The sequence below is a fragment of the Chelonia mydas genome, chromosome 1, assembly GCF_015237465.2.
Source record: "Chelonia mydas isolate rCheMyd1 chromosome 1, rCheMyd1.pri.v2, whole genome shotgun sequence".
Taxonomy (NCBI): Eukaryota; Metazoa; Chordata; order Testudines; family Cheloniidae; genus Chelonia; species Chelonia mydas.
In genome coordinates this window covers 40163886-40180441 of record NC_057849.1, presented here as the reverse complement: position 1 = coordinate 40180441, position 16556 = coordinate 40163886, and the positions used below count along the sequence as shown (strand labels likewise).

At 39.4% G+C, this 16556-nt stretch overlaps 1 protein-coding gene across 5 annotated transcripts in view; it reads left to right on the top strand.

Moving 5' to 3' along the window:
* The window catches only part of CRYL1 (crystallin lambda 1), an 84038-nt gene that overhangs the window by 31730 nt on the left and 35752 nt on the right, over positions 1–16556 (top strand). For 4 of the 5 annotated variants that reach the window (XM_037890855.2, XM_007059125.4, XM_037890834.2 and 1 more), the window contains 2 exons: positions 11863–12024; positions 14475–14669. The exons of the other annotated variant lie outside the window; for it this stretch is intronic. In XM_037890855.2, coding sequence (XP_037746783.1) covers positions 11863–12024; positions 14475–14669 — 357 coding nt within the window. The remainder of the gene's footprint in view (positions 1–11862; positions 12025–14474; positions 14670–16556) is intronic. 5 annotated transcript variants of the gene reach the window in all.

The following is a 16556-nucleotide window of genomic DNA, read 5'->3' as shown; positions in this document are numbered from 1 at the left end:
AGGCAGCTTTTAAATAAATAAAGACTATAGACACCTCATCTTTCCTGGGACAAAACCCTTGGACTTTTACTGTTACACAAATTATTGAAAAAATCTGCGCTGTGGTTGATCATCCAGGCATAAACCTGGTTTGTTGTAGACGGTGTAGATTGCTTTTGGCAGGCGTAGCACGTTCAAGAAGAACCAGCATGAACAGTTTGCTTGGAATGGAAAGCAAAGTGATGCTGTGTTGATGGGAACACATCAGAGCATCGCCTTTCCCTTTCCAAAGTGGGAGAATAATCCCCCAGCACCAGTCGTCCGGTCATGTGATAGAATGCAGGGAGTGAGTAGGTGAGCCTGCACTCTGATCCAGGAGACGCTGATTGGGAGTAATGATCTAATCAGGCTCGTGGGCTAGGTGGGGTAAGAACTCAATTGGCCCCATCATCCCAGAGCTGATAAAAGAGACACAGGAAGAAAGTGGAGGGGGGAGAGAGGGAGGAACAGAGCTAGCTGAGCCTAGCCATACAGAGGCCTCAGAGTTGGGAGACTTCTGTTCCCCTCAGGTCCTGCTGAGAGGGCCTAAAGCTCACCAAAGATTGTAAATAGGCAGGAGCATGGGGGACTGTGGTGATATTGGTGAAGAGAAATAGAAATAAAGTGTCACTAAGTTCACCCCTGGTGGAGTCTGTGAAGTTTCTGCAGCAAACTGGATGGGGGAGGAGCCAGGTCTCTGTTACAAGTAGTTTCTCATGAATCCGTACTTTGTTGCTAATGTGAGTCAGCCGCTCCAATATGGAATCCCTTTCACGCTTGATCAACTTAGCAACTATAAGACAAATACTGGCAGCATGGCCATTCTTGAGTTTACAGGCTGCTCTTTGAACCTCCTTGACAGGGATATCCTCTATGTTACGTGGAAAGGCAGTCACTGGACTCTCAGGTGCTCCTGCAGCTGCAGATCTGCAGCGCGGATGTGGTGGTTAAGAAGCTCGTGAAAGTTTTCTTTCCATCTACTGAGACATTCTGCCCTGGGGTTCAGTATGTTACCACATCCATCTTTGACAAGCCAAAGTTTGTTTCATGGACTGGCTTTTAAGTTGTGCTGTTCTTTATAGACAGTGCTGTAGTTGTTTCTGGCAGACGCAGCTTTCATCAACTGAGCCTTCTTTGCCCAAAACGTCTTACTGTCCTGTTTTAAAGCTGTGTTATGCAAGGTACTGAGGAGTTGGTATTCTTGGTTGGTCCTTTAAGCAAGTCATACATCATTTTTCTATGATATCCAGGGTCTGTTGACCGATCCATTGATGTTTGGGTCTGAGATGCCGTTTTCCCAGCACTTTGTGTGACAGCCGTAACAGAAGACTGGAAACTGTCCTACACATTGTTTATTTGCTTGTGTTCAAGGCTTTCATCTGCAAGGGCTAGAACATCAAATCGTTTGCAGATTTCAGTCTGGTATTCCATTTTGACAGCAGCCTCAGCATTTTCGGGGTTTGGGCTGTGGAATTGCATCATCTCCTCTCTTCCAAGATTCCCCCACCCAAAATAAATAAATACAACCTAAAATCCTCTAGAAGATTTCCCTGCATAAGATCATGCTGGATCTCTCTGTCTGTTATATATGTTTGCAATATTGTAACCGTGTTGGTCCCAGGATATTAAAGGCTCGAAAGCCTGTCTCTTTCACCAACGGAATAAAAGATCCAAATAAAAGATACCTAGCCCACCTTGTCTCTGATATACATATGTAAAGTACTTCAGCTGTCTAGTTAATAGACTATATTAAAGGGTACAACATAGAAGTGGAAGACGGGGGAGGTTAGTTAAGTAATGTAGTTCTGAAAATTAGTGTCCATGTACCCTTTCTTGTATTTTATATTGAGTAAAGTTGAACAGACACTTGTAAGGCAGTTACTTGCTCTGAACAGCATGCAGTAGGTTTCAAGTACAGTAATCTGAAATTGAAGGAACTAGAATACTGATAGCTTATTTGTTTTCTGAACTGTAGAAAAGTACAAAATGTTTCTTTCAAGATTCTGGGTTTCACCTTACTGAGTTAGTGGTTGTCTGTACAGTATCATACGGGTAGAGATTTTTCTGTCATTTTAAGAGCCAGTGTATTTAGCAAGCATCAAATTTCACATTAGTATGAGCTAAAGCATTTTGGATATCTGAGGAGTTGTTTTTGTTTCTTTAGCCTTGAGAAGACTTGCAGTAACTGAGTTAGGAGTTAGTCATATTAAAAAAAACAACTAGATTGGCCAACACTTTAATGGATGCTTTATAATACCTGTATAATAAAAAAAAAAGTAACGAGGGCTGTCGATTAATCACAGTTAACTCGTGATTAACTCAAAAAAATTCATTGCGATGAAAAAAATTAATTGCAATTAATCGCAATGATAAACAATAGAATACCAATTGAAATTGATTAAATGTTTTTGGATTTTTTTTTACATTTTCAAACATATTGATTTCTATTACAATACAGAATACCAAGTGTACAGTGCTCACTTTGTATTATTATTTGTTATTACAAATATTTGCACTGTAAAAATGATAAACAAAAGAAATAGTATTTTTCAGTTCACCTCATACAAGTATTATAGCGCAATCTCTCAATTGTGAAATTGTAACTTACAAATGTAGATTTTTTTTGTTACATAACTGCACTCAAAAACAAAACAATGTAAACCTTTAGAGCCTACAAGTCCACTCAGTCCTACTTCTTGTTCAGCCAATTGCTAAGACAAACAAGTTTGTTTACATTTCTGGGAGATAATGCTGCCTGCTTTTTATTTAAAATGTCAGCTGGAAGTGAGAACAGGTGTTCGCATGGCACTTTTGTAGCCAGGTTGCAAGGTATTTGTGCCAGATGCTAAACATTCATATGCCCCTTCATGCTTCGGCCACCATTCCAGAGGCCATGCTTCCATTTTGATGATGCTCGTTAAAAAAATAATGTGTTAATAAATTTGTGACTGAACTCATTGTGGGAGAATTGTATGTCTCCTGTTCTGTTTTACCCACATTCTGCCATAGATTTCATGTTATAGCAGTCTTGGATGATGACCCAGCACATGTTCGTTTTAAGAACACTTTCACTGCAGATTTGACAGAACACAAAGAAGGTACCAATGTGAGATTTCTAAAAATAGCCACAGCACTCCATCCAAGGTTTAAAAATCTGAAGTGCCTTCCAAAATCTGAGAGGGACAAGCTGTGGAGCATGGTTTCAGTAGTCTTAAAAGAGAAACACTCAGATGCAGAAACCCGAACGACCAAAAAAGAAAATCAACCTTCTGCTGGTGGCATCTGACTCAGATGATGAAAATGAACATGCATCAGTCTGCACTGCTTTGGATCATTATCGAGCAGAACCCATCATCAGCATGATTGCATGGCCTCTGGAATGGTGGTTCAAGCATGAAGGGATATGAATTTTTAGTGCATCTGGCATGTAAATATCTTGCGACGCCCACTACAACAGTGCCATGTGAATGCCTGTTTTCACTTTCAGGTGTCATTGAAACAGGAAGCGGGCAGCATTATCTCCTGCAAATTATAACCAAACTTGTTTGTCTGAGTGATTGGCTGAAGTTTCAATTGGTATTCTATTGTTTAACAGTGCGATTAATCACGATAAATTTTTCTGAGTTAATTGCATGAGTTAACTGCAATTAATCGACAGCCCTACTTAAAATCTATCTCTTTATATTTAATAAACTTGTTTTATTGTTTTATCCTACCCAATGTGTTCAAGCTGAAGTGTCTAGGTTACTCCATTTGGGGTAACAAGTTGTGTGCATATTATTCTGTTAAAGGAATAATGGACTTAGTGTATTTGTACTGTCCAGGAGGGGGCTGGGCAGTACAGGATATATGTTTCTGGGGAAAATCTGGAATTGGGAGTATGTTGGGGTCACCCTGTGGTAGACTTTAAGGCTGGTAAGAATCAAGGTGTGGCCAGTTGGCTGCAGCACACACAGACAAAGTTGGGAGTGACTTACAGTCTGGAGGCTGTTTGTGAACAGTCCAGGCTGATGCTACAGCAGCAAGGCATTGTAAAGTGAAACCCCTGTTACAGGGCAGGGATGGCACAGCTACTCGTTAGTCTGAATTGTACCCTGGTATGGCACAGTGGCATCCGGTCCTGAAATTCTGTGGCCTGTGTTATGCAGCAGCTCAGACTACATAATCATGATGGTTCCTGTTGGCATGAAAATCTGTGAATCCATAATATATTTCCAAACAAAAGTTTCACTAAGATAGCTGCATGTGTGCATTATACCGCATATGTGGAGATGATATCCATGAGATAAACTGCAATGGCATGTATTTATAATGCACTTTGGAACACACAGATCCATCTCCATTGAGACTGCTTCCAACGTTGCAAATGTCTGAGTTGCTTCCAACAGTTACTTTGGAGTTACTTTATTTATTTTATTTTTGACAATGACAATTGTCAAATGACAATTTTTGACAGAAAAATATTTCCTTCTTTCCCTACATATTCCACTGTCCCGACCCCCTGACATGTGATATGGGTCTGATAGCCAGTGTAGGGAATATTCAATCCTGAAGTTTAAAGTCTATTATCTCACAATGCTGAAGGGTTAGAAATGGGAGCTTTAAGGCAATGGAAATGAGAATACTCGCGTCCCAGTGCAACACGCAGCACTTGCTTCTGGGCCTGGAATGTCTTGAGATATTGGACTTTTTATATGCTGTTTTTTTAATTGTAGATGTACAAAAGTCATTTTTTAAAATCATTTTTAAGGTTTTTTAAATTTTATAATGCATTCATTCTCTCTCTCTCTCTCTGTGTCTGTGTGTCTCTCTCTGAGACCTGTATAGGCTGATTGATTAATGCAGGAGAATTCATCCCTGTACTACAGCCCTATTGAACTGTCTTAATCAGTGCATAGGGGCCATCCGGCCCTCCTGGGAATGCTCCTATATGGGGCATTCTAGATTTTATGGGGGGGGGAGTAGTCAGGGCAGTCCTGTGGTCCAGCAACACTACATACCGCAATAGCCCTTAGGATCCGCAACAGCAAGGGCAAGAGATCGGACAGCCCTCAGGGCTGAAGCAGACATAAGTTGCCTCTCCTCTTGCAATGAATCTGGTCCAGAGTAACCAAGGCATCTGGCTATAGAGATGGCAGGGATACAAAATATTAATCTTAGTAAAATGCTTAAAACTCTCTAAAATAGTCAGTACACAGACAAGTGTCAAAACTTATCAGACATGACATGCAGCAGTTTATTTACCTTACATGTATACAGCCCCTTCACATTGTGCATCGTATAGAAAACAAAACACAATTGTGGAACAAACACAGTTACTCAGCAGGAAGATGATGCAGCTGCTAACAGGTGTACAGTGAAGTGTGGGAAAATGTGTGCTTGGCATTCTATGGAGTCAGAAGCCACTGTCTGATTTCTATCAACTTGTCTTTGGTGGTGTATTCTATGGTCTTGGCAAGCTTTCTACCATTTTTTATTTAGATCAATCACTTCTGAACTATCTTCTATGTCCTGGAGATTTAATAAAATGCATGCAAATAAATTTATCTGCAGTTTTTTAATTAAAAACAAAACCATCCCAAAAGTGTATCAGTGGAAAAATTCAAAGGTATTCCCATTTTCACAATGCTGAAAGTTTTAACTGATTTGTTAAATAAGTGTAAATCTTTGGAAGCGCTCTTCTCTTTATTTAAGTTATTAGATATATTTTGGTGTATCTATCATTTAACTGTTTATTAGAATGGCAGCGAAAACTACATTTGCCAACAATATTTTTTTTTACAGTTTTATTCATGATATTTTTTGCAAAAGGAATGGGCACATATAACAATAATTTAGGATTGGAAACAAAATTGGTGCTTTCATCTTGGCTGTAATAACTACAAATAGCAATTTTGTTTCTCTGCTTGTTCCAGAAGCTGCTTTAAAACAACCAGCAAAACAAAACTTTGCAGTCTAAATGCACCACTAACTTTCATTTTGTAATCCTTCTTATACACTAACCATTTAATTTTTTTTTTTTTTGTAGACAGTAGACACTGGTGTAAGAATAATCTTAAAATTCTAGGATTTCAGTGTGTGAATTGCTAGCTTCAGGCAGATAATTATTGTTCACTGAGAAGACTGCACATCAGGATATGATATAGAATGCAAGAAAAATGGCCACCTGTTCCCTAGCTCTAATTTACATTTTCGGACTTCGAGGAGAAAAGTACGATATAGGTCCCAATCCTGCAGCAGAGGCCTGAGCTAGCAGAACTAAGAATCATAAGTAAAAGACTTTGAAGTTGGATAACCTAATATTTTAAAACTATTTTACTTAAAACTTCTTCAGACAAGATCAGTAAACTATATGTAAAACTTTCTGACGTGAAACAGCTTTTTAGAGAATATGAGTTTTTGGCGATCATACCACTATCAAAATGAATATGCCAGGTTTACCACAGTTTACCTTTGTTCATTTACCCAGTATGCATGCCCACTGTGTGTTGCTTTGGGACTCATTCAAAGCCTATTGAAGTCAATGAGGAGCCTCTTCATTAGTTTCAGGGAGCGCTGAATCACACCCTTTGTTAGTCTTATTGTACCTTGCACAGTTTCACTGGTCTGCTGTTGTGTGGTTCACTTATTATGACTGATCATGCAGGTCTCCAGTGCCATACAGACACAAATCTCTGTTGTGCTTGTGGCTTTGATCATAGACTACACCTCTTCAGCATTCTGGTGAACTCGTGCTGGGCGTAGCCTGTAGCACTGCTCAGCAGCCGTAGAATTATGGTTTCTGTTTCAGTGAACATCCTGTTTCCTGATGTGTAGCCTAACCAAATTTCTGCTTATTCTCCCCTTTTCTAGTAAGCACATTGACTAATTGGGACTCCATAGCTTGGTTGCATGGATCTTAGTCTCTTGTTTTCCTCACTGGAATGTATGAAACTGTGTGTGCAAAGAGGGGATTCTGCATATGTACTCCCATCTGTTTGTTGTACTGTTGAATCCACTTTTGTCAGTACCTTTCTGACCCACTTCATAATGAATGTATGGGTCTGCAGTTTATCTCATCATGTATTTCAGCTCTTACGCATGCATCCTTCCTATTGGAGGGGTTAGCCAAAATATGGATGTACTCCTGTACTGCCACGTACGTCCTCCCCCCCCCCGCCCCCCCAAAAAAATCTTAAATGCTAATTTTGGAAGAAAACTAGAATTTGCTCATAAGTTATAATGTTCAATTTGCCTAGAGCTAAGCTTGGACTATTTCTTGACAGTAACTTTGGAGTGTGCACATTATTTCTTTCCAGAGTGGCCTGCTTTCTACAGGAGTCACTTTTCTAGTAAAGATATGCTGCAGTCTTACAAAATTATCTTTAATTTACTGTGGCCACCAGCTTTATAGCTAAGTGACACAATGAGAGAATTTCAAGGGATTCTTGACTAAATTTCCAAATAACTTTTCCAAATATTTGGTGGTGCCTATCAATACACTGATAAGCTGCCTCCATATTCTTTATGTAGGTTTACGCTTATCAGGCCTTTTGTTTTTAAATCCAGGTGGCTTTCTTAGCTATTTCAGTAGTTGGATGATAATGCAATAACTATGCTTGAATTCTCTGTTTATCTTTTCACACTGTTTTTCTGAGTGGATTTTATCTACGAAAGAAGATGAAAGTATTTAGAAAAAGTGATTAGACTTATCACTTTATTTTTCTGCTGGAGTTTACTGAGTCCGTCTCAGAACCGTAAGGTTTCTTCTTGTGTTTTAATCCTTCCATTCACTGCTGCATCTCAACAACTGTCCCACTAGCTGAGGGCTAGACTGGACATAGCTCCTGTCACAGTAGTGCTGCAGTGGTCAGAGAGATTAATGATCTGCTGTAAAGTATATGTATGAGAAATCATCCTGCCAGGGTTTGTAGTGTAGGGAAACCTCGAGCTAATTTCACATAACCAGAGTACACTTTGTAATCATCAGAAAGTGATCAGGATTTCTTTGTCACAGCTTCCTTGGTTCAGCAGTTACTCCCACAGCCACAGGAAAGACATTATGGGCTTGATTTTTAGAAGTGCTGAGCACCCATCATTCCAGTAAAAGTCAATGGGACTATCTGTGAGTGCTCAGCATTTCTTGAAATCAGGCTTTATATGCTGAAAAGCGGAAGAGTGAGCCAGTGGTTAAGGGAAGACCTCAGGTGCCATTATGCCATGTTGATTTTTGCTTTTCCTTTCAGAGCTCCTCCCCCCACCCCACAGGTTTTTCATTTAAGAAAAAAACAAACAGCTCCTTGAGGCTAGAAGCTGAGACTCTCCATTACATAAGAGTTGCTCAACCCCATGCAAGAGAAAAATAGGCAGCAATGTGCACTGTGAGATGTAATTTCTAACGCTCACTAATGTATTGCGCATTAATTGGTCAGTGTAGATGCTGCGGGTGCACACTGAAGGTTCCCTAACATGCTTCTGAAAGCAGGCCGGGGAGCCTTTAATGCACACTGGCAGAGTCCTCACAGACCAATTAATGTGCAACTCATTAGTGTGCTTTAGAAATCACACCCCCATTGGGCGCATTACCCAACTGTACAGACAAGCAAATAGTGAAAATTGTGTTTAGGATTACTATAGCCACAATCCTGCAATGAGATCTGTGGAGTCAGACCCCTTTGCCCATGCAGAGCACCACTGCAGGATCCAGGCCAAGACTGTACGCTCTTTGAGGCAGGGACTTCTTATATATGTGTTCGGTGTCTATAAGAATGGAGCTCTGGTCCCTGACTGGGGCCATGAGATGGTACTGCAGTGAAAATACTAAATAATAATTACTTGCATGCACATGCAGAAACAGCAACTTTGGAATAGGCATTCACATTTAAACATGAAAATCTTTAATGAAAGTGGCTCATAAATATTGTAACAGCTATGAAACATTTATTTTAGCAAACGGTCATGTATTACTACTGTACATTAACGTTAGGACTTAATCACAAAAAAAACACTGATTGAGTTTTTGAAACAACTACCGGAATGTTTAGTAGTTTTTACTAAAAACGAGGATCTGAGAGAATGTCCTGATTGGTCTGTCTTACAAAGAATTGAACTAGTATCAGAAGACCATATCAATAATAATAATAATAAACACCTTTAGCTGTTATAGAGTACCAGACATTGACATAGTACCTATGAATTTGCTTTTGGCAGGTACAGTAAGTTAAGATTATGAAGGCTAGAGACGGCTTTTAAAAAGTTTGTTGAATGCACAATGTAGCAAAGTTGTACAAGATAATTCAATCTACTTGAAGTCTTTGGGTTTGTCTGCACTAGGCTTTCTGACCACAAGTTAATTGATTGCCAATTAACTGGAGGTAGCTAAGTTTTTAGAGGCTTTTGTTCTGGGTTACAAACATTTGTACTTCTACCCAAGGCTGAGGCATAGCAATAAATTAACTTGAGGTAAAAAATTCTAGTGCACAGCTACCCTTTTAGAATTGCCAGATCTCTCAGGATCAGGCTCTTAATTGGCAGGTGGAGTCAGTGTTTCCAGTTTGAACATGTATTTACTCTGAATTGTTTGAATTTATATTTTAGATTCACAGAGTGGTTTTAGATTCACTGGAAAGTTTCCACTGTTCGGAAGTTGGTTAAAATCTAAAAGGTATTAAACAAACTTTTGTACAGTGCAGCCTCTCCAGGGCATTGTTGTTGAAAGCCAACAAATTGGCATGTTCTCGTGAGGCTGTTACAAAATATGTTTATTGTAAGGTTTAATTAAGTTGAAAGTTGGGTTATAGTGATCTTATTCAAGCATTAGAGCCCTGGAATAAGGGTGTACTATTTGCAGCAAAAGAGAAGCGTGATAGCCTCAAAAAAAGTGTGGGGGTGGGGGGGGGGAGGCACAGGCACAGGTATATACAGTGTCACTTAAAATGCATTCAGATGGATTCTAACCTTATTGCACTGACTATTCCAGAGACCATATGAGAGGCTTAGTACTGTATTTTAACTACTTATTATTTGATCTCCTTTTTCTGAAGGTAAACAGAATAGCTACAGATTTCTCCAAGTTTTCTAACTGACAGCAAGTGAAGTTCCAGATTAATAGACTGTTTAGGGCTTAATTTTCTCTCTGTTCTTCAGGAAGTCAGGATCCCTGACTGAGAAAATAATTCCATGCTTCACAAGGACAGAAACTTTATTCCACTGGTCCAACAGATTGAATACAATTGTGTCACTATACAAGAAACTTCAAGCAAATGTTCCATTCAGAAACCTTACATAATCATAGCTGGTTTGGGTTTCCTACAGTTTTGAGCTTTCCCCTTTTGATTATCATATGATCTGAAAGAAGGCATAGTATTTCAGGTAGAGAGTCTCACAATAAGTTCTCACAATAAAGCAATTCAGTGCAACTCTTTTATTAGTTTGAACAGTATCTGCAGAGTTCTCTTCATCTGTGGCTTTGCTAAAAGAAACTATTTAAATTTAACCAACTTGCTATCTTAACTGATCCAGGAATTGCAAGCAAAGTATCATTTTGTTTTGATAATGGAATTTATTACAATGGACTCTATCTACCATTCTCAAATGACCTCACTTATCCTTTCTGAGTCATGGACATTTTATAACTTAAAGCTTAGTAAAATTCCACACAAACTGATTTAAAAAAAAAAAAAGATTTTTTACCTATTTGTATTCAGTCTGGTGGAATTCCGTACCCCAAACATCCACAGAGAGTCCATCTGAAGTTTTATAAACCAAGTGTAAGCCTACTCCCCCATCTCTTTCCATAATGTAACACTGGGGAGTAATGCTGATGGGTGGGTTGGGGCTCTGACCCCAGGAGATGATGGAAATGTTATCTGCCCTTTTATTGAGGGGCTAAACCTGCCTTTTGTTACAGAAATTCTGACCTCTGCCTACTGTTGGGTGTCCAGAGAGCAACCATAGCATGTAGAAAAGAGTTGTGTGTGTTTTTTGTTTTGTTTTTATTTTTTGCCATCTTCACTTGGCAAAGAGGTTGCAACTTTGGCTCTTGGATATGGACTTCACTGTAGTCATCCTCTGTGCCTTTGTTACTTCTAGACTGGCTTACTGCAGCATGCTCTGCATGGGGTTGCACTGGGAGACCATTTAAAAACTTCAGTCAGTGAAGAACATGGCTGTCCACCCATTTAGTAAAGTTTCGTACATGTGCTCCACAGACTGCATTGACTTCCAGCTAGTTATTTTGAATATTTTGACCTACAGTGCCCATTAAGGTTTGGAGACCTCTTCTCTCCTTCACAGATGAACTCATCTGGAGCACTTCAGATGACAGTCCCTAGCTTTGCATGTCTCAGGGCCACTGGCAGACATTTCCAGTGCAGGGTCCTGATCTCTGAAACGTGCTTCATCCTCCTTGGTCCTACAGATCCTGAGTTCGTCTACCTTTTAAGGCACGCTGCATTGCCTATCTGTTCACTTATGGCTTGCCTACATAGGGAGATTGACCAGCATTGCTACAGCAGAATTATGCTGAAGAAGAATAATTGTTCTGAAATAAAGTCCCTTTTATTCCAGAATAGAGCATCAACGTGGGGAAGTTACATTGGCCTACCATAGCAAAAGAATTATTTCCTTTGTCAATTTCCTCATGTAGGCCTGTCCTAAGTGGATGAGTTGATCTGAGAAGAGTATTATGGCTGGCGGGTACATCTAAATCTGTTTGCATACATATTTTAGGTTGTTTGTTTGCCTGGTTGCCTAGATCTCTTTGGAAGCTTCAAAAGTATATACATTGGAAAAATAAATAAATGTATTGATAACTAGTATTAACTGGAGGATTTCTAATGCTATTATTACTACTTTTTATTCCAGGAATGCACGCCAGAGAAACTAGAATTAAAAAAGAAAATTTTTGGTCAGTTAGATCTTATTGTCAATAATGATGTTATCCTAAGCAGCTCAACTTCCACGCTTTTGCCTACTAAGCTGTTCACTGGCCTTAAACATGTGAAGCAGTGTATTGTGGCACATCCTGTAAGTATTCCGACAGACTCTGTTAATTGCTTTATGTTTAATCCTACATGTTTAATCTGAGTCTTAATGCCAGGGTGGTATCCTGCAGGCTGCTGAGTGCTCCTGAAAGAAGTCCAGAGTGCCCAAGGGCTAATGCTGAGTGCTCAGGACCTGACTTTCAGAAGGGTAGAGGGTTCACAAATCCAGCTGAAGTCAGTGGGAGGTTCAGGTACCTGAAAATCAGGCCCCCTGTTAGCTCAGGATCTGTGTAGAAAGGCTTCTTCTTCATAACAAGAAGGATGGTCCAGTGGTCTGGGCACTAGTCTCGAATATGAGAGACCTGAGTTCAAGTCCGTGCTTGGTCACAATCTTTCCATGTGATCTTGGGCAAGTCACTTAGTCTCTCTGTGCCTCAGTTCCCCCTCTGTAAAATGCAGATAACTGTATTTTCCTAATTTTGGAGTGTGAGGTGCTCAGGTGCTGTGGTAATGAGGACTATAGGAGTACCATAGATGGATAATTTGGAGAAAGGGCCACATTGCTCACCAAAGTCTGCACTGAGATGAGCACAGTTGAGGAAAAGTGAATGTGATTACAATTGCAATAGGGGATGGGGGCAACATTGGTGCTTTATTACAATCCAGTGTATGCAAATGCTATGTATAGTGGCCATTTATAGCATTTCGGGTGCTCTTGCTGGACAATACTATTGGTCATGGGAGCTGCATTTACAAGAACTTGAGAGCAGGGCATGAGGACCAGCCACTGACAGAAATCTGCCCATGCAGACCTTGAACTGTCTGCTGAAACTCACATGGGTGCCAGTTATTTTGTGGCTCCATGGACTGCTGGAAAGGAACATGGGTACAATTTCCAGGTGTTTATAGAACTTTCTTTCAGAATTCAAGAACATTAATGAACTGTTTATTTAATTATTCCTTAATGTTTACATAATAAAGTTCTTGACTGTGGTGAGAAATGCTGTTTGGGATTGGGATATGGCTGGGAGAGATTTCTCTTTTGTTAAATGAATGGGTGTAGTTTTTGGAGGCTGTCAAAAATATAAAAGGAAGGGTAACCACCTTTCTGTATACAGTGCTATAAAATCCCTCCTGGCCAGAGGCAAAACCCTTTTACCTGTAAAGGGTTTAGAAGCTAAGGTAACCTTGCTGGCACCTGACTGAAAATGACCAATGAGGGGACAAGATACTTTCAGATTTGGAGGCGGGGGGGAACAAAGGGTTCTGTCTGTCTGTGTGTTGCTTTTGCCGGGAACAGATCAGAAATGCAAGCCTTCCAACTCCTGTGAAGTTAGAAAGTAATCTAGCTAGAAAATGCTTTAGATTTTCTTTTGTTTAATGGCTGGTAAAATAAACTGTGCTGGAGGGAATGTATATTCCTGTTTTTGTGTCTTTTTGTAACTTAAGGTTTTGCCTAGAGGGATTCTCTGTGTTTTGAATCTGATTACCCTGTAAGGTATTTACCATCCTGATTTTACAGAGGTGATTCTTTTACCTTTTCTTTAATTAAAATTCTTCTTTTAAGAACCTGATTGATTTTTCACTGTCTTAAGATCCAAAGGTTTGGGTCTGTATTCACCTGTACCAATTGGTAAGGATTATTATCAAGCCTTCCCCAGGAAAGGGGGTGTAGGGCTTGGGGGGATATTTTGGGGGAAGACGTCTCCAAGTGGTCTCTTTCCCTGTTCTTTGTTTAAAACGCTTGGTGGTGGCAACATACTGTTCAAGGACAAGGCAAAGTTTGTACCTTGGGGAAGTTTTTAACCTAAGCTGGTAAGAATAAGCTTAGGGGGTCTTTCATGCAGGTCCCCACATCTGTACCCTAGAGTTCAGAGTGGGGAAGGAACCTTGACAGAGGCACTCTGTCTTGTAATTTTCTTGGAATGGTGTTTTATGTCATATTCACTAATGCACCCAGAGTATGTTAGGGGGCAGGTCAATATAATTTAGTAAGTAAAATAAATGAATCTTGAAAAGAAGTTATGTAGACTGCTTGGAAGTGTAGGTCACTTATGACAACAGCAAAATTATTGCGGAAAATCTTTCCTTTGAGATGCTCCCTTGAAAAGAGGTATGTTATTTATAATCAGCATCTGAATAACAAACAGTTTTGAAAATTAGAAATGAATTAATTGAATTGAGTTCGCATAAAGTACACTGATAATATTGGAGTGAGCTCATGCTTGGTGTAACTCCATTGACTTCTGTGGAGTTACAACCATGGTGGATTTGTCCCCCACGGCCTGATTCTCTGATATGTTGAGTGCATGCCATTCTTGTTGTGAACTGGCTTTGTGAGTGCCTTGTACTTTTGAAGATCAGGCCCATCCTGTTTATTGGAAAAGGCCCATTCTGTTATAAAATTGTACAAGCAAAAATAGGCTTTACATTTAATTGATTCAATGTAACAATGTTAATTAATACAATTTTTTTTTGTTGGTTCTTGTTAAGGTAAATCCACCCTATTATGTGCCGCTGGTTGAACTGGTTCCCCATCCAGAAACAGAGCCTTCTACGGTGGATAAAACCCATGCTCTGATGAAGAAGATTGGACAGTCACCCGTCAGATTAATCAAAGAGATAGATGGGTTTGTTCTGAACCGTCTCCAGTATGCAGTTATAAGTGAGGCATGGAGACTCGTGGGTGTACGTGTAACTTCATTTTCTTTACATATGCTACTAGTTTTATAGGCACAACAAACAAAGAGTATTGTAGTATTTAAATTTCCTTTAGCTTTCTGTCTTCATCATTATTAAATGTTCAGCCCCTTAGATTACATGAAAATAAAGACAAGCATGTAAATTTTACAAAAATTAGAAGTTCTGATGCTATTAAATACTGAAGACAGAGGAAGAAAAGCTAAATGATAGCAAAACGAGAAACACTAGAGCTGTTCCAAAATATGGTCATTTTCAGAATAGCCAGAAGAGCAAGGTTAAAGGGTCAGAAACCACAATACTGATTTTCAGGTTGTCTCTTTTCATTTCCTGCTGCTTTCAGAATGTTATTGGCATACTTTTTGCGCTCAGTGAAAGGGTAATGAAAATAATATTTTAAATAGAAATCCATTTACCTTTCAGGAATTCCTCTCTCGGGTAGCTATTTGATACTGGTATTTAAAGACAGATTTCTCCACCTCCTTCCCATTCTGACTTTTAGCTCATAATCATCTGTTTGTGACACTGCAACTTTTCCCACAGCTACACGTTCTGTGCCACAAAGTACGATCTTTCAGCAGGAGGAGATGAGTAGTGCACCCACTATTACTGTGGGAGATTAAATTGTGTTTTGAACAGGGCTAGTTTTTTTTCTTGAAGAATGTTCTGGTTTCTCAAGCTGTTTAAAAATAAAAAAGCACAGGAATCTCAAGTTTGTAAGTCATCATAAAGAGAGTAATAATAACTAGATGTTTATCTACCACACTTCCTGAAGGATCGCAAAGCACTTTACAAATTTTATATTTATATTTCAGTTCACCCATAACTGATGCACAGCCTCTGTTCATAGTCCCACAGGAACACCATCTAATAGTTTAGATCAGGAAGTGAATAAGAAGGCTGCAACCAGTTTATACTATGTTGTGGGGGTATTGACTGACCTGGAATGTATAATGGGAATTGCTTTTTATAAACAAATAATTCTGACAAATAAGTTCAAATAGTGAACAAAATGGTGCTTGAAGTTCTGAAGTATAAGATATTTCAATGTTTTAGTTAAAGAAGAAAGTGTAACAATGCTGTGATTCTAATTGCCATGTATTATGGTGTAGGTTCCCCTCAGATATGTTAGTTTTAAGTTGTCCTCCATTTGTGTTAAGTGGGATAATAAGACAGTTACTCTGTCTCAACTCAAAAGAAAGTGAAATATAGTGAAGTGTTTAAATCGTTGATAGTTGAACCTCCAGGAACAGAACACTCATCCACAAATCTCAGGCTGCACTCAAGTTTCTAAGGACACAAGTTCATAGGGCCCTTTGGAATCTTTGGTTCATGTGTTCCCTGTGTGCTGGAAGAGTCTGGAATATATTTTTGGTTATTTTTCCTGAATTTCATTATCAAAGCCCTCAGGGAGATGATCAGCCTTCACTTTTTCCAGCAGCCTCATAAGTGAGTGTATAATGCCTGCAGCTTTGCAGTCTCACCAGTGGATAATTGTCTCAAGTGAGGCTGAGGTTTGGAAAGTTAAGGACCTTACTACTGGCATATGTTAATCATGCTTGTCTTTTTCTACTCTCAGCACCTAGTTTCACTTTTGTCTGCCATTATACTTGCCATAATTTCTGCACTTGGATCAGACCCCACTGACTTTGTTGTATAATTTTATTGTTCTTCTCCATATAAAGACGTGTGTATTACTGGTGTCAACACAATTAATGAAGAATGTAGATTAATAAGTGCTTGGGTGCCTTGGTGATATGTGCCTTTACATACCTAAGAGACAGACAAATCCTCTCCCACCAAAAACCTACAAATCTGCAAATGCCTTGCCCTGGTCTGATTCTCCGGCATTTTTATGCAGGGCAGGTGCACTGT